Here is a 27,152-nt window from a genome sequence, read left to right as displayed (position 1 = left end):
GATTTTCAACCTTCCCGGGTGGGTTTCTGTGTCGAGTATCTTGGTATTCGCATCAAGTATGGCTCGCGTGAGGTTCGTACGGTGCGCATTAAACATATGATCCTTAATGCCACCGTCCTGTACATGTAAGGTGAGTTTGCGGGCGAACAAACAAACCAATAGATTCGACCACACTCTCCAGCTATTCTCCCAATATAGTGATTCGACGCCGACGTTCCCCGTCAGAAACGATCCACAGCAGGTGACGGTACCACAACGATACGAATATCGTTTCCACAATCGACAAACTCCAACCTGCCAATACGCAGTTTGTCACTAATCGTCGTAAATCCTACGTCATCGCGTCATTCACTACCTTATGTGATAATTAATATCCATGCCTCGCTTCATTTACAATTGATAATTAACATCACTTACATTACTATTCCACCTATTCACACATTAGCATAATATATTTATTCAAATACACTCGTACCATCCCACCACTCCACACACGTTTCGTTGCCATTCCAAATTTGCAATATCGATATTCGTACTTCTACCTTCACTTCCAGTATTTAACTTTTGAAATTCATTTAACATATTTCGTATATTGTATATTTTATTATCAGTTATCTTAACATTTGATTTATTTTATTGGCAAGTTAAGTATCTTTACTCAAATTTCGTATACTTTTTACATTAATTTTAATTTAATTTCCTTAATCATTTTACGCTTATATTTTCCCAATTTGGTTCGTTTATTCTTCTTGATTTTACAATTTTAAATATTCACTTCATATTTAATAATTTAAACGTAGGCTCTGATGATGACATACACTGTCGAAACGACGTCTTCAGCCGTTCGAAATGCTTGACGAGTTTAATAAAATTGAGTTACAACAATTGCGTCTTATTGAACAAACCCAAAAGAAATTAATTAATACAAAATGGGCAAGAACATTCAACCAAATTTGTTATATATATATACCTCGTGCCAAACTACATATATATATATATATATATATATATATATATATATATATATATATATATATATATATATATAGGTTCTATAAATTCGGTAGAATTTATAGAACCTATATATATATATTCGGTAGAATTTATAGAATATTGTAAAAAAAAAAAATTATGGTCTATTACCAACATATATATAGGTGTATATATTAGTTAGTTATTTTTTAAACCGTAGAACATTAGTTATTATGCTTATGATTCAGTTTGGGTAAATTTTGGTGGGTTCAATAATTGTATTTAATATATTTTTAAATTAATTACATTTTTACATTCCTTTATTTTCAAAATCCACTCAATTGTTATAATTTGGCATTCATGTTAGTACGTTAGAGTTGTTAAATTTTTTTTATAAAAAATTGATATATGTTGAAAACAATCAGATGATTATAAACAGGAAACGGTCATTGTGAAGTGGACAAGGCTCGTCGCAACTGGTGCCCTAGGTGTCGTCTTATCAAATGTCTGCAGGTCAACATGAACAAAGATGGTAAATTTATCGCAGAATTTATATCTTTGTTTTATAAATACGAAATAGATTGTGCTTTCATTTCTTCCTAACAAACACGCAAATCACTTATTCCTTGATTTATCCCAGAAAGAATGTTTTGATCTTACTTCCAAAATTTGGTTCAATTATGAAGTCATTATTCCAATATTGGAGTTTGTAAAAAGATATTAAATCTTTTTAATCGCAGCTGTTCAACAAGAACGAGGCCCCAGAAAAAACAAAGGCACTCGCAAAAACACTCGAACATCTGGCATCCATCAATGCGAAAAATTGATTGGGACGAGAAAAAATGAAACACCCCGGAGCCCATCTACTCCAAATGTACATTGTACACAAATAACGTCGACAACTCACAACTTGGAATTTGAAGGAAAAGCAGCATCCGAACCAGACTACCTTCCATTCATTCTAATGCTTCCACATTTCCAGCAAGTTTCAGCACAACATTTGTTGTCTTTTATGCCACCATACCGTCATCTGTTTGTTGATTTTAAAAGTACAATTGGATGCAAATCTGTATCGTCAAAAATATTTCGTCCTTGGTGCTACTAAATTGATTTGGAAAACAAATCTTTTTAAATTTATGTGGGCTTGTATAAATGCGAATTAGATGACATATCCGCAAAATACTGAGTAGTATACGCCGAGATTATTTCATTAAATTCGTTTGTGGTTAGTTTTATTATATCATGGTTAAAAATTGCGGCATTTTTTTTGAAAAAAACAAAAAAAATTATGCTTGACTGAATTGTTTGGACTTCGTTTGAACTCGATGATATGCTACATCTTTCTTTTAATATTACTGATTCTTGTCTATCTTGGTTTTCTTCTTATCTCTGTAATCGTTTTTCTTCTGTTGTTCTCAATAATTCTACTTCTAACTCCTCTACTCTTACTTTCGGGGTACCTCAGGTTTCTATCCTTGGCCCTCTTCTATTTATACTCTATACTTCTGAACTACCTTGTATTATTAATAACTTTTCTTCCTCTAGTCAACTATATACTGATGATTCTTACATTTATACTTCTTTTCCTCTATCTAATCTCAATAGTGTTCTACATAATCTATCTCTATGTCCTTCTTCAATTATCGCTTGGTTTGACTCTGTGTCTTAAACTTAATCCTTCTAAGTTTGAATTAAATTGTTTTAATAAATCTAAACACTTTATTACTATTCCTCCTATTATCTTACCTGGTTCTAAAACTTTTGATGTCTCTCATAAGTTTCGTAGTCTACGTTTTATCAAAATTGTTTTAAAAAATAGAAATTTCTACATGTTTTTGTAAAGTTGTTGATATCTAACGTAAAAAAACTTACTGCCAAAGAGACGTGGGGAGGCTGTACATTGTACAACTAACAGCGTTTAATCGCTTTTTAGTGCAAACCTCGTTAACCTAAAAATACCAGTTAAACAGAAGAATTCACAACATTTCGACCAACATGCAACAAATACTTGAAGATCCAATTAGCATTCAAAACACAATAAAACACTTAACAGATTTAAATCTTATTTATACCCAGGTATAAAATCAGAAAGGGGTGAAGATAGCCCATTTGTGCTGAAACGCCGAAAATTGGCAACAAACAAACAAACAAATTCTATTGTTCAAATAAATTTTATTGTACAAATAAATTCTAAATGTCCCGTCCATTATTTATTTTATTCTTATTCAGTTTAATTTTACTTTTAAAAATAAACAGAAGCTGTTTACGGTACGATATCGTCGAATGGATAATTACATACACAATAATATAGATAATATATACACGGCATGGCAGTGTTGCACGTTTCAATCAATCAGCCAATCAATCAATCAATCAATCAAATCAGCTTTTAAAACGCTATTTCCGCTATTTCAACAGCGCTCCTCAATGAATTTTCGAAACAGATGGGTCTTGAGATCCGCTCTGAACTTCGTAAGTGATGGAGAAGTAGTCAGAGAAGTAGGTAAAAAGTTCCAGAGAAAAGGGCCAGAAAAAGCAAAAACAAATTTGGCAAAAGAGTGTTCGACACGAGTTAAGAAGCGAGAACAAGAAGACGATCATAAACCAGGGCGTTTAGAGGTTTCAAGTAATTTTAATATATCTGATAAGTACTTAGGAAATAATTTAGTTAGATTGAAACTTATACATAAATGTGCAAATTTTAAAAATTATTCTATATTTTATAGGTAGCGAATGCAAGAGAACAAGATATGGAGAATGGAGATATATAAGAAAAGAAAGGGGCAAGAGCAACTAGACGAGCAGCAGAGTTAAAAGCTTTTCTTAAAGGATAGAGTATAGAATCAGAAAGACCATAATAGAGCGAGTTACAATAATCAATCCTAGATAAGACTAACTAAGTAACAAGAAGGAGAAGAGTAGGGTCATAAAGAAAACGCAAAAAGTTTTTTTATTCTACGTAGATGAAAGTAAGAGCTTCTAGCAACACTATTAATCTGAGAAGAGAGAGACATAGTAGAATCAAAGATAAAACCTAGACTACGAAACTTAGAGAGACATCAAAAGTTTTAGAATCAGGTAAGATAATAGGAAGAATAGTAATAGAGTGTTTAGATTCATCAAAAGAAATTAGTTTAAACTTAGAAGGATTAAGTTTAAGACACATAAGGTCAGACCAAGCGATAATTGACGAAAGACATAGAGATAGATCATGAAGAACACTATTGAGATTAGATGGAGAAAAAGAAATATAAATATAAGAATCATCAGCATATAGTTGACTAGAGAAAAAAGTTTATAATACGAGGTAGTTCAGAGGTATAGAGTATAAATAGAAGAGAGCCAAGGATAGAACCCTGAGGTACCCCGAAAGTAAGAGCAGAGGAGTTAGAAGTAGAATTATTGAGAATAACAGAGGAAAAACAATTACATAGATAAGAAGAAAACCAAGGTAGACAAGAATCAGTAATATTAAAAGAAAGATCTAGCAGCCTCAAGAAAATTAGTATGATGAACAGTATTAAAAGCAGAGGAAAAATCAAGAGCAAGAAGAAGAGTAAGATTACTATTGTCACTAGAGAAAAGGATATCATTATATATTTTCGGTAAAGAAGTTTCAGTAATATTAAAAGAAAGATCTAGCAGCCTCAAGAAAATTAGTATGATGAACAGTATCAAAAGCAGAGGAAAAATCAAGAGCAAGAAGAAGAGTAAGATTACTATTGTCACTAGAGAAAAGGATATCATTATGTATTTTCGGTAAAGAAGTTTCAGTACTGTGAGCAGGTCTTAAATCAGATTGAGATTTAGGTAGCAAGGGGTTAGAGTTTAAATAGGATTGATAAAAAACTACTTTTTCAATTATTTTAAAAATGAAAGTAATATTAGTAACAGGTCTATAATTAGATAAAGAGGTAGGATCTAAGGATGAGTTTTTAAGAAATTTTTAGAATTCTTATAAGTAGGAAATTTGGAGGTGGAAAGAGATAAATACTAAAACTATATACTTCATGTACATAAAAAATTAAAAAGTAACAAAAACCTGTATGTTCTGGATGGTAGTGTTCATTCAATGCCTTCGTTTTTTTTGAAATTTTTTGAAATAGATATAATTATATAATATATATGTATAAGTTATTATAATATAAATAATTATTATTATAAATAATAAGTAATTTAGTTAGTATTTTCAATTAATTTATTTATTTAATAATCATTAAAAATTGAAAATACTAACTAAATTATTTATTAAATTATTAATTTGATTTTGGTTGGCATGTAATTGTAATGTAATGTGAACATTTCAATATAAATAAATAATTTAATTTATCAATTAAAATATATATATATATATATTAAATAAATCAAGAACCAAGGTCAAGATAATTCAAGACATAGTTATTTATAGATTGATTGAGTTGAGTTAAGCAAATTAAGATCAGTTGTTTTGAGTAATTTAGAGATCAGTCACACTATAGTGTTAGGCTTAACCTTAGTCTACCTACCATGGCGGATCTAGTGTTGCTGGAGAGGCCATTATTTGTAATAAAAGTGGTTGTTTTAAAAGTTGGCCTTTTTGCCCCTTAGTTATTGACAAATATTTTTGAAAATCCTGGCTTCCGCATCAAAGTTGTCTAGATCCGCCACTGCCTACCTACATCTATAATTTTTATAAGATAAGAATTGAAATTAAAACATTTTTAAGGTGAGGATCAGTCAAAGCCGTCGTCATGCTTCTCTGCAGGTCATTTGACATCTACAGATCAAGAACTACTTCTCATTCCACAAAACATTTTATTTTGTCACTCAATGCTGCAATATGCAACAAATATGCCTGGTTATCAACAGTTCTGCAGCCAAACAAACAAACTGGCCCGCCAGAAAATGTTAGAAAGTCATTGAAATATCAGATCGTATACAGATTCACACACATCACCAAGTTACGCCTTCTATCAAGAATGAAAATCTACCAAACTGTTTTTACAGCAGCCATGATTCCCACATCCTGGTACATGAATTTACATGGCTTGACTGATGTAAGCTCATGTTACTTTGCTGTTTCAGTCTCAACGTTTGCTATGTTCATGCTTTATTTAATGAGCACTACAATCCAGAAATTTATTGGCTTAGTGGGTTTCAATGAAGAACATTCCATGGTCAGGTTGTCTCATCTAACATTCTGGGGTAGAAGAAATGACATCTACTTAGATGTGAATGACATTGTGCCATTTTCAGATATTGGTGAAACAAGAAATGAATTTTATTTGAAAGTAAAAAGATACAGTGATCCAAAATTCACGCTGTATTTAATTACAAAATTTTCCAATATCGAAAATGAACATGCTTTTATAAAAATATTTGGATAATAAAAATTTTTTTTGAATTTTAAAGTAGTTTAAAATGTGATTCTTAGAACAATTCTTCATTTAATAATATTTTACTATTAAATCAAAAAAATATCAGTTACAATAAAAATAATTCTAGACTTTCATTTTTCGATAAAATAATACAAAAATTTATCTGAAGATGATTATGCGATAATAAGCCACTAAAAGTTTAATACGCAAGAAATAATGCAATGAATTAGAAATAATTAGCTATGCAAGCCCTAGTTTTTTTAAATCTTTAACCAGTTCTTCAACACTTTCAACTTTGTGGCCAGACTTCCTGACTGGTGGATCTTCTACAGAGACCACTTCTTGTCGGGCTGTGAGGTCAACGCCAAGGCTACTTGCTAGCAACTTAACCAAAGGCTTCTTCTTAGCTTTCTGTTGAAGAACAAAGAACAAAATTGAAAATATTTTCATATAGAATCTAACATTTAAAAACAGGCATTAGACATTCGTTTATAAACTATTAAAAAACTAAATAAACTAAACAAAAACTTAGGCGACATACAAACCAGAAAGTTAAAAATTTTTAAAACAAAACAAAGGTTTATCAAGATCACTATATCAAAATGGTTTGTCAAAATTTGCCTGAAGCACTTAACACAAACCATAATATTAGGTAAAGTTGCGTATCTTGGCTCATTCAGTCGAAGATCAGCTGTCACAACTGCAGGTAGTTTCACCTGCATTAGTTGCATGTAGATTATGTAATTGAATAAATTCATGTCAATAATCCTATTCAACAATGGCACAATATAATTTAATAAAAAACAATGCATGTCACAACCGACAATATGATATGTATCATTTATGTTTCATAACCAACCTTGATAGTTTCAAGACCTCCATCTACCTCTCGCCTGACCAATGCAAAATTCTTTTCTATGTCTAACTTCGATGCAAAAGTTGCCTGAAAAAAGTTATCTCTCACCATTCGTCAATGCCATCAAAACTATCACTGCTAATAAAACTATCGTCATAGCCGCTATTGAAATGAAGCAATGCATTGTTGTATGCATCTGCCAAGGTGATCACAAATCAACCTTTTTCAAAAAACATAAAAATGCAGTTATCTGTAATAATTCCACTATCATGTGGAACCACCAATTCAAATTGATGAAATCATAGTTACGAGTCGTCGGCGATTTATCTATTTGACTGAACACAACAACGTTATTTCGCAAAAAATCTAGTAATATTGTTATAATATGTTAGTTATATTATTTACAAACAATTTATTGGCAATGAATAAGAAACACTGAACTGGCAACCTGAGGCCACAACAATTGTGCAGCAGTCATCTGTGCAGTCTGGTTGCAATCATCATCAATGGCCTGCAATTGATGACCACACGAGAGGTGAGCATAATATCAGAACATCGAAGCATAAAAACACGCAACAGGTAACGTGACAACATCTATGGTAACATATATGATCAATGCACATGAAATAACATAAAAGCACATGACTCGAGTGTGCTTAGCATAAAGTAAATTTTGTCCATTGATGTTTTGCCATAACGAGAAGAAACATGTAACATTATAAGTTAATCGTGTACTTTAATTTATTATTCTCATTGCACTCCACCTAGTATATAATTTTTGAGACAATTAAACAAATAACTAGTTACCACCTAGCATGTTTAATTTTAATAAATTATATATACCAATGTTAAAACATTCCATATAACAAGGACATTATTTGTATAATTTTTTCAAACAGAATATAAATATTTATTGAGGAAGTTTTTGCTTGTTCCTGTGAAGCGAAAATTGGACAATAATCTGTCACAAATCATTAGGTGAATGGTACCCGACCACGGGCCGCCATAAAAAGCTCAGAGTTGGACGCAAATTATCGAGAAGCTTGGAGACAGAAGTTGATGTCAGGAATACTAAAGTCCAACCCGAAACGGAAAAGGACTGTAAGCGAGGATTGATATTAAAGAAGTTTTTATTTGCATAATTCAACAAGATGGCATGACTCAAAAGACAAGGCCTCATAAAATTGTCAAATGGTTACAGCTATGAACATATACAAACTAAAGTTTAACAGTTTTAAATAACAGCACCCAATTAAATCTTCAAGTTTTTTCATAAAAGCTCCATACACAAACCTGTAAACATGGTTCCACATTTTAGTATATTTGACAGTAAATTTAACTGTACGCATTTTGAAAATTGTTGAATAAAATCTGATAACTGAACATAATTGAAAATAACTTTAGCCGCATTTGTCATCAAAATTTTGTCCATTTATGTTTAATCGTAACGAGAAGAAACATGTAACATTATAAGTTAATCATGTATTTTAATCATTTTCATTCCCATTAAACTCTACTCTACATAGTATATAATTTTTGAGACCTTAAACAAATGACTATAGATACAGAAAATTTATTTACTAAGAAGCCAAAATTAACAAGTTTGAAATGGTCACAAAAAAAATTAACTTTAAAAAGAAAAGGTATAAAATATGTAAAAATTTTGTTTGAACAAATATTTATAATATGCTTCTGCATATTACTATAAAAGTTTTTAATACATACAATTTTTGAAAAATGTTACTTGAAGATTTATCTGAACCAATTGCATTTTACGTGATTTAATGCATTTTTTGAGTTTGCAACATTTGATTTTTCATTTTACCCCTCAATAGGATTTAAAAATCAATTTATTTAACATTTAGTTGAATGAATTTATGTATCAGAAACGAACAAGCTCAACTTTTCATTTCAATCAAGGGTCATGAAGTAGTCAAAAATTTGACAACAAACTTCCGCCACAACCAAATGCAATCCACCAAACTGAAAAATATTTATCCAGATCAGAAGCATTTTGGTAACACTGTATACCGATTATTTTAGACCATCATGCATAACAAATTAAAAAACTCAGAACCGTCACACTGCAAAAATTGTTCTTATCATTTAACAATTAAATAACGATGGTATAAAAAAAATGTTAAATAAAATAGTAACCTGTTTTCCCAATAATAAAAGATCAATGTTCTCTTTTTTGACAACTGCAGCAATGATTTTAGATATTTGGAATGGCTGGAGAGCATCATACTCCTTCGAAGGAATTTCCACATGGATTGCTTTATCAGCTCCCATGGCCAGGGCCGTTCGCAGAGTTTCCTACAGTAATAACACATTATTTGAAATGCTTTTTCATTCACATAGCAAAAACTCAGTTGATATTGTATTATAATGGTGGCATTATATTTAATTAATAAATAACACAATAAATATTAAGGAATAAAACCAATAAATATTTTTAACAACTGACACACACAATTTTTCTTAAATATTCATTATCAATCAATCAATTAATGATCCTCCTTTGTCCATCAGGGGACCGTCGAGGTCGATGGTGTACATCTAAGCTTGCTTTTAACATTTTTTTTTCTTTCCAAAAACCTTTTCTATTTTTGGCCAATTTTATTGAATTCAGAATACCAACATCAGTCCATTCAGAAATGTCATCTATTCATTCTTTGCAGATCTACCAACTATTCTCTTCCAATCTCTTTTCCGCATTAGTACCATCTTAATCAATCTGTCTTCCCTCATTCTACAAATGTGTCCAAAAAATCCCAATTTTCTTTCTATGACTTTGTCATATACACTTTTCTGTCTTCCATGTTGATTTCTGATGGCCTCGTTCTTTACTTTCTGCCTCCAACTGATTCCCAACAAATTTCGGTAACACTTCATCTCAAATGCTTCCAATCTGTCTTTGTCTCTTTTCTCTATTGTCCATTTCTCGGAAAAACGCAAGATTCTATCATTCTTAACTTTGTTTTTATAGATACATTTCCACTTTTCCATATTTCCTTCATTGATGCGAACATTCCGATGGCTTTTGCTATCCTTCTGTCAATTTCTTTTGTGCAATTGTTGTCACAGGTTATAAGACTGCCAAGATACACAAACTGGTCTACTTGTTCAAGTTTATCTGATTCTATCTGAAATTCTTCATTGTTTCTGCCTTTCCCCGTGATCATCACCTTTGTTTTGTCTTTGTTGAGATGCAACCCGTGATCTTTGACCTTTTCCAGTCGTTCTTTTATGATAGTCAGCATGATCTTGCATATGTGCGGAATTAGTGCAATTGATCTGTAATTATTACAGTCTTTTTGGTCTCTCTTTTTCGGCAGCATAACCAGAACTGACTTGCACCATTCTTCTGGCTCCTTTCCACTTTTCCAAATTTTTTGACAGATTGTGTAAATTTCTTTACACACGACTTGTCCTCCTGCTCTTATCAGTTCTAACGGAATACCATCCTTCCCTGTACTTTTGTTGTTCTTCATTATACTTATTGCTCTTGTAATTCCTTCCTTCGTTATATGACTTTTTTCTTCATTGATTATTTTTCTGATTTTCAAAATTTCAAGCGTTTTTTTTGTATGGGTCCTTGTCTATGAACAAGTCTTTAATATATTCAGTCCATCTATAGTTAATCTTTTCACTTTCTGTTAGGATGTTTCCGTTTCTATCTGTAATAATCCTTGACGTATATTTCTGTTTCACATTTAGCTGCTTAACCAGCTCGTACGCCTCTCTTGTCTTGTTTTGCCCAATCATCGTCTCTACCTTTTCACATTTACAATTAATCCATCTCCTTTTATCTGCTCTAGCACTCTATTTTATTTTTTGGCAGACTTCTTTGTATTTCATCTTATTTTCTTCACTCTGTCTTTTTGTCATTTTCAAACTTCTTTTTTCTACAAGGTTCCATGTTTCATCGCTTATCCACAGTTTTATTTTGTTTGTTTTAATTTTACAACTTTTACCTGCTGCTTTGAGAATTTTTTCCAGATTGCTAACTCTTGTTTTCATTTATAGATAGTTGTAAAAATTCATTTTTCAAGTAAAAAAAAATTTAGAAGCATACAATTACACAGAACATCAAATAAAAACTAACTACATATAAAATGAGTCATAGTAAAGAATAAAAGCAAACTGCATCCCTTGGTCATCAGAATTTTAAAAAATATACCCTATGAGAAGACAAAGAGAACCTGACACTGAGATGGTCCACAAGAAAGTGCAATAATTTCTCCTGCTACTTTCTTTTCCTTCAACCGTATTGCTTCTTCTACTGCAATTTCATCAAATGGATTCATGCTGTGCTTTACCCCTTCGGTCACAACACCTGTTTTATCTGGCTTGACTCTAATCTAATACAAGTAAAAAATTTGAAATAATTGCTATATTTAATTTGCTCAATTAACTGACAAATGTATTTACTTTTACAGCGTAATCAATCACTCTTTTGCATCCTACAAGAATTCTCAATGACATTGTGGACTTGATATTTGTTCAGTTTGTTGCTTGTATATTTAAGTTCTTCTGGTCCAGACAGCCTATGCTAAAACAAAAATGTCAATTAATTAAAATTTGACACCCAATATCTTTAAAAACTAATTCAACAGCAGTAAACATTCAATTTTAGTATGGGTCTTTCCTCAGTGATAATATAAAAAATATGTGTAAATCTAGAGTTTAAAATAAAAGAACTAAAAAAACAAGGAAAAAAACATGTAGAGTTTACTTCATAAAAATAATTGCAAAGTAACGTAGACCAATAAATAAGAGACCTCAATTTTTTTTTTCAGATGCACTTTCATTCATAAAATTAGTTATTAGCAAAAAATTTTTTCACTTTGATATTTTAAATCTATTTATCCTAACTGTAGAGTTAAATGTAACAATATAAAATTAACAGTAATAATAATAACAATAATTATATAAACCAGACACAATCAAACGGAACTTTAGCTCAGTTATAGCTGTGTGAGTCACTGAGCAGCTTAAACATTGTCCGATAAGCAACAAACTGGTATATAAATTCATAAATGCATGTTATAGTTATTGATGGAGACTGAACACGGGTGCATACATAATGTATAAAGAAGATGAGACACTAGACGCCAGTTTTTAAGTTTGGTTCCGATTTTAGACGCCGTTGAACAATTTAATATCGTCCGATATAAATTGTACATCATAGATGGGTGCAGTGTGAGCAGTTTTTAAATAAAAAACAAAAAAAACCGTTTTATGTGTAAAATCCACTAAAAATTGAATGTGATAAGCAAAAAAAGTCGACAGCCACACTACCACAAATCTTAGCCCCCCCCTTCCCATAAAAATTTTGGCCTCCCCGGGAAAATTTAAACATTTTAAAACTTTTAGCTCCCCCCGTCAAAGTTGTCTAGACCGCCACTTGACGCCAAAGTGAAGTAGGCGAAGACTATTTATACTCCATCAGCTGCAATAAAGAACAACAGGTTAGCAGGCTGCAGGAACTGATTGAAACGGATTATTATTATTAGTCATTATTACAATAGTTTTGTCTGTCAAAATAAAGAAAGGTGTTAGCCAAAGGTTGTGTATTATCTCCAGACCTGTACAATTTCTATAGTGAGATCATAATGAGAAAGATAGAAGATCTATCGGGAATATCCATTGGAGGCGTGAATATAAACAATCTAAGATATGCTGATGATGATAAAGCTATTATTGCACTATTGCAGATTCAATGGAAAAATTGCAAACAATTGTTTCCAAACTGGTTTTTGAAATTGAAAAGAAAAGAAGCTTGCAAATTAACATCAACAAAACGGAGTGCATGGCAATCAGTAAAAGCAAAACCGCCCCGATCTGCTTCATAATCATTAATGGTAAACAGGTGAAACAAGTCAACAGCTTCAATTATCTCAGAAGTCTAATTACCTCAGGTTGTGAATGTGATAAAAATATCAAAGGAAAGAAATCTATGCAAAAGATGCATATTCTAAAATGAAAAACAACCTCACCAACAGTAAAATCAGAATATCAACAATATTAAAACTGTTAGAGAGTTACATTGATTCTGTGCTAACTTACGGCTCTAAGTCCTGGACAATTTCTAAAGAAATGGAAAAAAGGATTAACGCGGCTAAGATGTGGTTTTTGAAAAAAATTATGAAAATTAGTTGGACCTCTTATACTTTGAATGAGGATGTATTAAAACAGTCCGGTTATGAAAAGAAAAAATTACTACAAATAATCCGACGGTGGCAGTTAAGTTTTTTGGTCACATCATGCGGAAGGAAAGAATGGAAAACTATTGGAAAGATTGCAGGGAAAAGTGATCGTGGTAAACAACGAATAACATTCGTGAAGTCCTTGTGTCACTTGTTGAATGTCACCACATTTCAACTACTACAAAGTGTTAAAGATCGGATTTTGTGGATGTCGATGGTCGCCAATGACCTGAAAGGATAAGGCAAGAAAAAAAATGAAGAACTGACTGCACATTGTTTAACAGTCTTTACAGGCATATTCAGACTGGAGTCTCAGATTGAAGATACAGCAACATTCAGTGGCGGATTAGACACGCTGACTGAGAGCCAAAATTTGAAAATAATGAAACTTTTGGAAATTTGATGGAGGCCAAGAAATTTAACAAATGTTCGCTAGTGTGGCCTAAAGTGTTTTACTGACTTTTACCATGGCTCCCACTGGCAACAGTGGTACTATGCAGGTACAGTAGCAAAGAGATCTGCAAGTTCAGCAACAGTTTAGGTTGCAGATCAACAGGTTACAGGCTCAGACAATAGAAAAGCATCATCGATGAAGTTGTAATAGAGATTCATCAATTCGAGATTCATCAGTTTGAGATATATCAGTTTGAGATACATCATTTCCATCAACCGTACATCCCATTCAATTATTTAAACTATAAATATTAATTAAATAATAACGTTTGATAATAAAAGTGATGAGAACTCTCTTATTTTCAAAGGCTAGGTAATAAATGATTTAAAAAATGAAATGTTAAAATAATGCAATTATAATAACGATATTAAAAACAATAACAATATTAAATATGTAAAAATTATTGTTTGAATGTTAACATTTGAATTGACAAGTATTTCTTTGAGAAAACATTTGTATAATTTTATTTTTGCCTACAAAAATTCACACAATTGAAATGAATCATGATTAAAGGTACTCAATCAACTAATCAAAAAGAAAAAAAACAGCAGCAAATAAAATCTCAAAAAGAATGCATCCTCTAAAAATAAACACAGTTAATTTTCAATATAAATTTATTTTATATTTTGTACATCCAGATGCATTAACCTGTAGTTATTATTATTATTACGTTAAACAAAGGCGAAGACGAAACGTTCCAGTGCTTTCTCAAAACTAAGACAATTTTAAAATAATAAATTAAATAAACCTATGAGTCTATACTGAATAAATTTAAAACAATTAATGTTCTTATAAGTCAAATAATGTATTAAACCTTGTAAAATAAAAAAAAAGATAATAATAAAAAAACAAATATAAACAAATAAATCACAGATCCTAATCAATAAATTGACGATAATATCGATACATACTGATAAAAAAAAATTGAATATATCCCTATCTCACAAATAGCCAATGTCACATCAAGTATCATTTGCCCTCCAATCATACATAAATCTGGCATTCATAAGAAGTGTAGTGTTCTAAAAATATTAATGAATAATAAATAACAATAGAAACTTTAAAAAATCACTTAGTAAATATATTTTTAATAAAATATAACTCTGACAATCAAACTTTTATCATAAAAACTTCACATAAAATTTTAATATAGTGATTGAGCTAAAATATTTTAATGAAATTAACATTAACTGAGAAAAACTTGCATTTAACTAATTATAAAAAAAATGCATTGTCTCTGATTATCATTAATATATGAAAAAAAATATTTGAAATAAACTGAAATAAAATAAAGTGGATGAAATAAACAAATAAAAATTATATATATGTACTAATAGTATGTACAAAAGAGAACATGGTTTTTTGTCAACATTTTCATTTTATTTATAACATATAAATATACACATATGCTTACAATTATTAACCCAAACCCCAGTCCAAGCCTATAAAAAACAATGCAGTCAAGAGATTGAAACTATACTAGCATTTTTATTTGATTTTGACATTTATTTTATTCGATGTCAAATAGAAGGCCAATGCTAATGTTTGCACAAACTACTACATTTTATTTAAGATGGTTGTAACAATTATTTAGGGACACACTTTCTTGAATTTTATTTATGAATAAGTTTAAGTACCAATAGTTATTAAAACAGGATTATCAATATCAATCCTGTTATAAGCATATGCTATCACTTATACCAAGACTGAGAGTGCTAGGTTAGTTAGGGAATGTTAACTTAACTAATGATAATAAATAAATATTAAATAAGATTAACATTAAAACAAGTAGTTATTAATTAATTATATTTATATTTTTATAACAATAGCTAACGTGATGGATTCCAGCCCAAGCCAATGTTCATCGGATATTAACTATTTTAAAAAAATGTTGTTAAGAAAGTAGAATTTGGTTGGAATATTACTTGTCTCTAGCTAAACGTCAGCAAACATCCGTTAAACAAACATTCCCTAACTAACCTAGCACCTAACCCTGACACTAACCAACCCACAATTATTACTAAATATCCATATAAATTTAAAATTATTTAATATTTCAAAAAAATATTTTATTTACTATACTTTTTAGTTTTTAAAAGAAGCTTATAAAAGTAAACGTTTGCTGACGAACGTTTGCTAGCATTTCCGAAGTGGGATATTTGTTTCATCGGCATTATGCGCACGTAACACAACATCGAAAAATACAAGTCTTATTGTGGTTGATTGAATTGATCAAATTATTAAATATAAAAATATTTTTTATAGTAATGATCATATATAATAATAATAGATTTGGACTTGGTGGAGGACAAAGTAGTAAATGTAAACTCTTAAAGTGAGTCGTAAAGAATAAAGATCACGGTTTATTACGCTTATGTTTTCCTCATGAATTGAAGTTACGTTTTATTTATATATTTATTTTTATATTAATATTACAATTAACAAAATTCTTACTTCTTGAACTGGACTTTAAAAGCTACAGCAAGTCGAACCTCCCAGCCGACACGAAGGTAATGTTCGCGACGGTTTTGGTGTATCTAAAAGGCGGAACCAATATTGTCAAATTGGCTGAACAGTACAAAGGTAATGTTCGCGACGGTTTTGGTGCATCTAACTGGCGGAACCAATATTGTCAAATTGGCTGAACAGTTTGAACTAATATATTTTTGTTTAATAATATTACACGGAATAATTAAAAATTTAATTTTATTATATAAGCATCTGCGTCTCGTTCATTTTTGGAAACGATACGATATCGGCTACGATGAAGCGTATCTAACAGGCGGACTCAATCATGTCAAATCGGCTGAACGGTTTGATCTAATAAATTTTCGTTTAATGAAAATACACGGAATTATTAAAAATTAATTTTATTACATAAGAATTTGCTCCTCGTTATTATTTTGAAAACGATACATAACGATACGATAACAATACGATAACGAGGTATTGAAGACTATATATTGATATAATAAAATCATGTGCACAAGTATGTGCTCAAATTGTATGATGATTTTTGAGTTTTTGAAAGATAGTATTTGAACATCGCGCAATAACAATGACGCTTCGCACATTTACAGTCTGCCCTTAGTTGTTTTCCCCCCAACTCCGCTTTACAAAATGTACTGTATTAAAACAGAAAAAAGCTAAACGTCAATTACACTCTTCCAAAGTTCAGAGGATTCAACAGAGTGCAAAACATCGTAAATGACCATCGTGCTAAACGACGCATTACACACGAAGCATATGATACGCGGGGATATTTTTGTCACATTCGAACCCGGTTACTGCGAAACAGCACCAGGCGACCTTAACCATTAGACTATCACGCCGCCCAGTCATTTCGCCCAGAAAACAGCCATTCAATTGAAAAAAAGTATTTTTTATTTGATACGAGAATTTTTGGAGAATGTCTCGTTTTAATAACGATACGATATTTTTAGTCTTTATTAAACCAAAGTCATTCAATTGGAAAAAATTAAATAAGTTTTATATTTTATAACACTTTATTTTTTTACAATGTGCACTTTTACCATTTCCACACATTGAAATAATGGTACGAGACGAAAATTGTGTCTTTTATTTTTTATTTCGATATGATAGACTTTCCTAAAAATGTCTTGTTTAAATAACGATAGGAGATTTCTGGTATTGTTATTAAAGGATACGAGATTTTTCGTATCGTTTTATAACAATACGAAATATTTTTTACCGTTATTATTTTTAAATCTCTGTCGATTGGTAACGAAAATAACGGTTCGAGACGCAGGTGCATAGTATAAGATTCTATATATTATTTTGTTGACATCATAATACAATTTAAAAATTGTACAGTATATTATCGAATATTTTAAAACTGTGTTACACTTTGATTTATAAATTAATTTTAATGAACTCGGTGAATTAAACAGGAACTGCAAAGAAGTATTGAACTTAATTATGGAAGTTTTTGGTCCTTGTTATTATCTCGCAAACAACCTAAGTGCACCACAGTTTTGAAGTTTCCTGTATCTGTTGTGTTACAACGTCATTCCAGCTTTTGCTTGTAGTATAGTTTATAATTTGATTAACACAAAATGGCAATACCAGAATAGTACTTTTTGGACTTTTTTAAATTTTAGATGTTTTTCAGATTATGTTTTGAAACGGAATAAAATTTTAAAAAATACTTTTAAAATTATCCTGCATGTTTAAACTCTAGTGTTACTTTCAAAAGAAATGTTCATGTTTTAATTCTCGTGTTTTAATTCGCGGCATTCTTTTTTTTCTTAAACGAGTTATTTGCTACAAATTTTTGTACCATATCCCTGTTTTTTGTTAGCTTCTCTAAAAAGAATTACATTTATACTAATATAAATTGTTTTAATTTCACACGTAGTGGTAGTTGATGACTCAACTTCCTTCATTGTTTTTTGGCCCAAGGTGACATAAAAATTACATCTCCAAACGGACCGGATTAGCGTCGATCCAGATGTTTATGTTTCGGCATTAAATACCGTCAGTGAAACAGCACGTTCAATCCAGGACGTTGCTCGTCAATAGTTTTATTTTTCTGATGCTGCGTCACATCAGAATTTGTCAAATGGAGGCATTTGTCCATTGTTAACAGCTCAACGTAATCGACAAATTTTTAATGTTATTTTGGAACAGGAAATAGCGAAAGAGTAGTCCTGTTATTTCAAATCAGTTAAACCTGAAAACGGCGAAACCAAGTATTCATTTGTCATAACTATGGCGTGATGGCTCAATGGTTAAAGGCGCCTGGTTTTGCTATTGCATTGACTGGGTTCGAATACAAAGAGATCCCCGCCTATCATATGCAATGTGTATGATACGTGGTTTGCACGCGTATTCATATACACTGTGTGTTTGTTGTTGAAACCTTTGAAGCAAACGCAAAAAAGAGAGAAACCTTTAACCTTTATGGTAAATATTTAATAACTTTCTTTTTTGTTGTAATGATATTTGATGCTAATAACATTCAACCCCAACCTGTGTATCAATCAACTTCGATATTGAGGTTTGTTTATGACATTTGTTTGTTACATTTTGAAACCGCAATTTTTTTTAACGTTAAATAAAAAAAGTTATAAATGTTTTAGTAAGGGAGTAATTAAGTCATACCACACACACAAACACATTTATATAAAAAAATGGATATATAGGTACATATATAATATATATATACAAAGATATATTAAACAACAATGCATACTTTTTTATAAACTTTTTATTACAAATAAAAACGTTAAAAATTTATTTCGTGCACTTTAGAGAATAAATGATGTTTTTCTTAAAGTTCATCATTCCACGTTCATTTAGGTGGATGCCGTCAGGTCCTATATTATTACCTCCTCCCACTCTGTCAAGCTTCCAGAAATGAACAATGTTAGAATGGAATTGTTTCAATGAAACATTTAGTTTATCAACTTTCCATTTCTGAACGTCTTTTCTATAAACCAGGCTTAATATGATTATTCGGCGCGGTCTGATTTTGTTCTCTAACAGTCTGAGTAAGGATTCATATCTTGCGGCCACGAGTTCCGGGGTTTCAGTTGTCAAATCATTGCCTGGTATTTAATTTTAATAACTAAAAATTAAACAAAACTGTTATTATATTAAAAGAATAATGAACCAACATTAAACTATTTATTAAACAAATGAATCAACCTCCGATGTAAAGGATTATTGTTTCAATAGGAATGGTATGCTTCCGGAAGAAGTTAATCAATCCTCCGATCCTCCCACCAGGCTTTTCTTTTAATATGACACGTTTATTACCGTGGGTAATAACGTCATTTTTCATTTAAAAAAAAAATTCCATTCTACGCACATAACTGTCGCCAAACAACGAAATAGACATTGCTCGAACAGTTTTATAAATTTAACCTTGACAGCAAGTAACAAAATGGCCAACATAGAAGTGAAAAACGTGGTTTCTTAACATGGAAATAGAAATGTAATTAAACGTGTGTAATTGAACTGAAACGTATATAATGTCAATAATTGTTATACACACAAATTGTTTAATACACATAATTACGGCAAGGAAAAACAATTATATATAATAAGAACAAAAATAGATCTAAATTCATAATTTCATAATTTGGTAACACAAAAATTATCAATAAGTGAATTTAAAATTTGTTGCGTAGAAGTTCGCTTTTATACAGAGTTCTTTTTAAGCGCTTTTTTGCTAGGCGGCTTTTTCAAAACATTTTTTGAAACTAGTTTTCTTACAATTGCAAGTTTTTATTGAATTCTTTTATTGAAAAATTCGTGAGTTACGTCCAGAAAAGTGGCATAGACAGAGAAAAGTTACTAAAGGTTTACTTTTTTATAACTAAAAAATATACGAAGCCACAAAAATAAATGTTAAACGATAACTTTATAAGTTAGCGATATTGATCTGTACTTTTCACAATTTTAGTCATCACGATCTTTTTTGCAATTTAAAATGTTTAAATTTCACTTTTTGCTGCGATTGCATTAGTATTCGTTAATTTTTAGCTAAAATAAAAAACATTTTTTTGTTTTTTTTTTGTAAATTTAAATGTTCACGCGTTAAAGAACTATAGTTCAATTACTGTGCAATGCATATTATTCATTAAATTAAACGAATCAACATTTTTATTAAAATACAGTCTAGTTTGGATGAACAAGATTGATTTGGCCAAGCTTGCAGGAGCCTAAAACAGAGAAATAATTTTACCAATCGAAAATGTAAAAAACTAGTGATAATAAAAAATTGAAATTCACAGATTGGTTTATTCTGGAAGAATAAATGCTTTTTAGGGTTAACTGAAAATGGTCCCAAAGGCAACGATGAATCTTTACAAAACCTACAGAGCATAATAACAAGTAACTACAATGCTTTAGAAAGAAAAGAGGTTAGTTGCATGATGTAAACCAACTGCACGGTGCATCTATTAAGTAGTGCAGTTGAAGTGTACCAAGGTTACCGTTGACGCAAATATAGAAATGTATGGGTAACGCGTTCAGACCAATATTTGGGGATGTGCACGAAACGGGAGATAGCTTTGTTATATATGTTATTTTTGGGAATAAAATTGTCTATTGGAATATGCAAATATTTTCCAGATGCACACATAAATGGATTTTTGGCGATTTTTTAACTTTCTCGTTACCGATGACGCAAATTTGGAAATGTAGGGTTAGCGCGTTCAATCGAATTTTTGAAAATGTGCACAAAACGGGAGAAAGTTTTGTTATATATGGTATTTTTATAAATAAAATTGTCTATCAAAAAATGCAAATATATTTCAGATGCATACATAAATAAATTTTGGCGATTTTTTAACTTTCTCCTTATCGTTGGTATCTTAATATATAGCGATTTTATGATGAAGTTTTTTTTATTGTTTTATGCAATTTTAAATTTGAATAAAGTTAAAATGTTATAAATAACAAATAAAAAACAATAATAAATCTTTTTTCATTTCATTAAACCTTTAAATATTTATTATTTAATCGGTTTTTTCATAATCCGCCTTTTACATATGCTTAATCGTCGCTGAGTTAAAACCGTCGCGAACATTACCTTCGTCCAGCCGACTAATGCTCATTAATTATTTATAACCAAACTACAACAAAACAAAACCAACGTGACTGAATTTCTATGTCACGCACACAAAGACACACACAAAGACACACACACACACACACACACACACACACACACACACACACACACACACATATATATATATATATAGTCAGAATTAGTCAAAGAAGTAGGTAGAGAGTTCAAGAGAAAAGGGCCAGAAAAAGTTTTATTTAACTTAAATATTGTATTATTTATTAAAATGTACGTTCAAGACTTGAGTAAGATAATTAAAACATTGTTAGTCAAATTTTTTAATTAAACTTTTTACAACTATATCTACCAATCTACCTACTGCTTCATTCTTAGCTATTATTAATCACTATTTATATTTATTCAATCTTTTCAGATATGATTTTATCAACCAACAGGTACTTTACTAGGACCGGTAGTTTATATAATTTTCTGCGACGAAAATTGTGAGTTGCGTTTTTTAATTCTGATTTTTTATTTTATGACAGATTTCTAGACATGTAAATATTTAAATAATAATTTAATTGATATTATATATGTTTGCTCAACCAACCCCATATGGTATCCCAATGTGGACCACTATGGGGCTGGTTGAGACAAAAAAATATGTTTTGCAAAACTCTTATATTTAATTGCATTTTTTCGTCTCAACGTACCCCACCCTTCCCTACTGTACGTAATGTTTAAATCTTTTTTAATGTGATATTCGATGGAATGAAAACGTGAGACGTGACCTTTTCAATTTCTTTGGAGTTTTGGGCATCGCTCTTTTCGGCGCTGTAGATTGTATAACCACCCCAGGTCATTGTTTTTGAAATTTGCATTTTTTCTTTTGAGTCATGCCGGGTTTTCGTTGTTTCTGTTCTCTTAGCTGTTGGTAGACATCGTGGTCTTTTCTTGATTTAGATGGAATTCTCAGATATATTTAACCCCAGAGCTGAATAAGCTCCTCTGCATTGACTTCTGCTAAGCTTTTTTCAATGATGATGTTGGATTTTGTACAGCTGTTGCAGGTTTGGTTAGTTAAATTTTTCTCTCCCAGTTTACTGTCTGTTAGTTAAAATTAAAATGCCAATTTGGTTCATTTCCAGCTCTGATCATTTTTTCTGACATATCATTCAATTTAATCTTTTCAACAATATTAATTTCGTTTATTTTGTTGCTGTTCAATTTTCTAAAATGCTTTGAATACATTCAGAGGCAGATTTAGGAAAGCCGTTATCAACAACCAAGAACTATTTTGTTATAATTTTTTGAAAATTCAGGTATATATTGTTTTATCATTTTAATACATTAAAACACAGTTTTTACACACAACAACATCGTTCTTTTTTATAGACACAAAATAGTGCGATAAGCCAGCTAATTTGGGCCACACACAACCAATTTTCAGTTTTTGTCCCTTCCCGTTAGTTGTCACTTGCTTTTGACTTAGTTTCTCTTCTATCCAATCGCATTCTATCTAATTGCTTTTGACTTAGGTTCCCTCCTGTCTAATCTAATGTTTAATCGCATTAATGTAATATTATTTACAACTAATTCGTCAACCATCCATTCTAGCTTTAGTTGACCAAAAGATTGTCTTCAAAATTCCTGCTTATGTCATTAGCTTTTTTAGTTTACATACTATTCAAATAAAAAAAATGATTTGACACCATTTATCTAATCATTCCAACTTCCAGCATTAAAGTTATCAATTCTTAACTGGACTTTTTTTTCTCACATTGCTCAATCAAAGCAATGTTTTACTTAATCGTTTCAATAAATTATTCATCATAATTATAAAAAATTTATACAACTTTCTAAACATCGGCCAAAATTTTTCATAGCGCAACTTATACTTCAACACAACGTTACCACATTACTAAAGGATTCCAGATAGTTTAGGCGTGATGGCCTAGTAGTAAAGGTCGCCCGGTCCTGTTTTGTAGTGACCAGGTTTGAATCTGAAAAAAAGGTACCCACCTATCAAATTCTTTGTGTGATGCGTCGTTTAGCACGTATCATAAACAATGTTTGAGTGTTGTTGATTCCTCTGAATTTGAAAAAGTGTTGTAGACCTTTAAACTTTTTTGTACTTCAGGCGTTAAAAACAATCCACTCACATTTAACGTCATTTAATCTCCAAATATAATTTTACATATAAAAAACAAAGCTATTTAATTTTTAGGTTGGCCACAAAACTAAAATTACACTAATTAATGTATATAATTATAATTACTATTCTTGTCTGTTTTAAACACAGAAAATATCGTGTTTTTGTCATATCTTTAAATTCTTTTTTTTATTTTTTTTTTGCAGCTTAACGGCATTTCAGCACAATGCGGCTATTTTAACGCCATTGGATTATTAGAAACTGATTATTTTGTTGTGACGTCTAGAAAACTTCAAATTCTGTTGATCAAATCTATCTCCTCTACAAATGAAATCAAGACTTCCTGACTTCTATTCTGGAAGAGCAATTCTACATTTGATGGAACCCCGAGTTTCCTTCTGATCTGATCGTATTTTTCACATTCAGTTAATATATGCTGAATAGATAGTTTTTTGTTGCAGGCTTCACAATAAGGTGGCTTTGTTTTGTTGAGGATCTAAGAATGTGTGATTGCCGAGTGTCCTATTTTTAACCTATTGATAACAGACTGAAGATGACGATTTAAATAACTATTTTTGAACTTTTTGTTATTTACTGATGGCATATTTAATTTTAAGAAATTTGATATCTTTAAATATCTTTAAATTCGCGACTTTTGCTTGGAGCTATATTTTGTTTTTGATAAACGCAGGTATATAAAGCAAACAATAACAAGGTAACAAAACTCCAAAAAGTATGAATTATAAATAGTACAATAAATAAAAAAAAATACAACAACATTCAATATACTTGAAGATTTCGTACGAGCTAAAAATGCTTAAAAATATAGAAAAAGGGTATTCCTACCTCTATAAAATAATAAATAAATTGTTTCCACTGCATTATTATCTCGAAATTTCTATATATCAGGTAAAAGTGTTTCTTAATTTAACCACGTTTAATGTGACTAATTTTTGAAGACAATACCCATTGAATTTTTTTACTGTAAATTATCTGCAAATCAATTAGTGTATTTTATACGATATGTAAATATTAAAATATTTCAATGATGGTGATTAATTATAATTAGAAAGTGTATTCAATAAATATTTTGTTGCAGAGTTCATTTAATTTAAGTTTTTTCCGTACCACGTTATTTTTCCTTTTCATAAATTATATAATATTATATCTATTGTTTCTGCCTAATTTTAGCATAACGAGCATAATTTAAGATTGGTTCAAAATAATTTTCGGTTTCGCAAACTTTTGTCCGGATGCTTTCTCAATGTGGCGATTTATTTTTCTATTGTTTTGTTGATGTCACAATAAATTTGATAATATGTAAATTTATATACACATAGATGTTTGCAATATATAAATAGCTGATGTTTCTTTTTTTCGTTGAATGAAGGCATGATCGAGAATGGCGCGATACAGACAAAGCGTAAAATTTCCACTTCAAGTGCATCAACTATCATCGAAAGAGATTTCTCACGGTTCGCTCATTCCAAACAACAGATTACGAGAGAAACCCTTTTTCGAAAATTATATAAAAACATTGGAAATAACGAGCAGACATGTTATAACTATACTTTGCGGCCTAGAGGTGATGGATTATTAGGTAGATATAGGCTAAGATTGACAAATTTGACCTCTGGGAGTTTGAAAAATTTTAGAGAAAATAATTTTTTTTCTTTAGGCCAAATTAACGTCGATGATAAAGCAATAAATTACTTGAGTTCAAATAATTTGAGTGTCCAATCGAACGTTTTTTCGATGTCCACCACAGATTATCATGACAACAGCCCAAGGACCGCTCCAGTGCAATTATCTAACTTCCGTACCACTATGTGCACAGCATGTGCCGGTCATAAAGCTAAATACGCAAACAACAAATTTGATTACAGTTTTTCAAATATAAAATCATTTTCCATCCCCAAAATATCTGTGCGGACAAGTCCATTACTAATTTCTACTTGCATGCCTGTTGGACGTCATAGCATAGAAGCCGAGAAATTTCCAACTGAAAATCATATCGAAACAAATTTAAATAATGTAAAAAAAACCGTATCTCGTTGCACAGTTCACAAAAATAATGCTGTTGGCAATGATGACAAAATGTTTTCTGAAAAATGTGAAGAAAATTCAAATCCTGTAATTATCAATAAACTAGCAAATGACGATCAATTAAAAAATTATATGAACAGCAATAATATAAAAAAAATACTTAATTCTAACATACACAACAATAAAGTTGTGGCAACAAATTTACTTGAGAAAAACACAAAGAAAAGTAAAAGCCAAAAACGTTATTTAAAAAAACAAATGAAAAAAGCTAAGACTGAACATAGAAATATTTCTAATTTTAAAGATAGAACAAAAGTTATAAAGGGAAAACGAAAAAAAACAAAATCAAGGAAAAGATTATCCGAAAGAGTTTTATCAAAATCTTCATCAAAACATTTACAAAAATTAAAAATGAATAATGATCAAAAGGGTTCCGACAAAGAAAAACGGACATATGGTCATTTAGTCAATCACGTTGGCTCAATAAGTGATTTGTTATCAAAAGATTTTCTTCAAATCCACAAACTGCTCAACGAAATTGAAAATAAACGCGAATTTAAACAAGTTAAGGTCACACAAATGCTTTCTCACGATCCAGGAAGAATGTTATTAAAAGACATGGATGATATTGATTCTCTGCTTGATGACATGTACGATTTCAGGGATCATAAATGTGCTGTATTAAATAAAATCATGACAATGCAGGCACGAAAGGATAAAGAGATGGCAAAACTGCAAACTGATTGGAACAAGGCGGCCAACAATAACAGAAATCAACACAACGACAAAGATAATTTTAGTCAAATTAATAACAATAATATTCTAGATGAAGTGGAGTGGGAATGTAGAAAAAACGCTGAGGAGCTTAATCAAGTTTTTTATTTTGTAGATAACATTAGACGAAACAAAATGTTTTTGCTCCAAATAGAGAAAAATAAAATAATGGATAAACAAACCAACAATGAAACTTACTGGTACAAAAAAACACAAAAGAACTTGGAGAAACCAGGCAAAATAAAAGAAAAATATATTACACAGTTAAGTACTAACTCCGATTTTAACAATCAAATAAATTTTAATCTAAATAAATATTCAGACGAAAAAGTTAGTGAACGAAAAGAATGTCACCATGATAAATATTCTGAGTCAAATAACCAATCCGTAAATAAAGCTCTCTATCAGCAAAATTTAAAGAATTCCTTACAAAAAGAAAAACCTGAAAGTAGTCATGAAAAGCATTTCGTAAAAATGTCTGATTTTACATGCCAGTGCAAATCAAGTGTTGATACGGGTGTCGACGAAAGCTATTTAAAACAGGCACTTGAATTTTATAATATTTGGGCGAAGCCATTAGAACTTACTGAAACATTTACTGATTGTTTTTTCGAGCGAATAACTATGATTTCTCCAAATAACAATAATTGTAACGAAATACTTCTTACTGTATCAAAAGAGAGTCTGATTAAAAATGTTGCACTCACACCGAACAGACCCACAACGCAAACGACATGTACAGCAAAAGACGAACAAAAAACAGGCGAATGTTCAACATGTAGCGAATAT

At 30.7% G+C, this 27,152-nt stretch overlaps 4 protein-coding genes across 4 annotated transcripts in view; 2 read left to right on the top strand and 2 right to left on the bottom strand.

Moving 5' to 3' along the window:
• The window catches only part of HELRODRAFT_148423 (hypothetical protein), a gene marked incomplete at both ends in the record, with an annotated part of 3,771 nt that extends 2,277 nt beyond the window's left edge, over positions 1-1,494 (top strand). Inside the window, one exon of the mRNA XM_009025710.1 lies at positions 1,412-1,494. Within this exon, the coding sequence (XP_009023958.1) occupies positions 1,412-1,494 (83 nt within the window). The remainder of the gene's footprint in view (positions 1-1,411) is intronic.
• A 4,762-nt stretch (positions 1,495-6,256) lies between these two features.
• Positions 6,257-16,355, bottom strand: HELRODRAFT_101910 (hypothetical protein). The gene is made up of 8 exons (XM_009025709.1): positions 16,306-16,355; positions 11,620-11,735; positions 11,391-11,549; positions 9,343-9,501; positions 7,634-7,696; positions 7,189-7,272; positions 6,971-7,045; positions 6,257-6,740 (listed from the first exon to the last, which is right to left on the bottom strand). The coding sequence occupies exons 2-8, from the start codon at positions 11,671-11,673 to the stop codon at positions 6,570-6,572; spliced, it is 765 nt and encodes a 254-aa protein (XP_009023957.1). The 5' UTR covers positions 11,674-11,735; positions 16,306-16,355; the 3' UTR covers positions 6,257-6,569.
• Positions 16,356-19,107: 2,752 nt separating this feature from the next.
• On the bottom strand, positions 19,108-19,657 carry HELRODRAFT_177523 (hypothetical protein; the record flags this gene model as incomplete). Its single annotated transcript, XM_009025708.1, has 2 exons — positions 19,108-19,421; positions 19,522-19,657. 2 exons carry the CDS (start codon positions 19,655-19,657, stop codon positions 19,108-19,110), a joined length of 450 nt encoding a protein of 149 aa, XP_009023956.1.
• Positions 19,658-24,935: 5,278 nt separating this feature from the next.
• Positions 24,936-27,152, top strand: part of HELRODRAFT_177522 (hypothetical protein) — a gene marked incomplete at both ends in the record, with an annotated part of 3,957 nt that continues 1,740 nt past the window's right edge. Inside the window, one exon of the mRNA XM_009025707.1 lies at positions 24,936-27,141. Within this exon, the coding sequence (XP_009023955.1) occupies positions 24,936-27,141 (2,206 nt within the window). The remainder of the gene's footprint in view (positions 27,142-27,152) is intronic.

This window comes from Helobdella robusta (assembly GCF_000326865.2).
Source record: "Helobdella robusta unplaced genomic scaffold HELROscaffold_43, whole genome shotgun sequence".
NCBI lineage: Eukaryota > Metazoa > Annelida > Clitellata > Rhynchobdellida > Glossiphoniidae > Helobdella > Helobdella robusta.
Note: the sequence above shows the minus strand (reverse complement) of the source record. Positions and strands in the feature narration are given on the sequence as shown.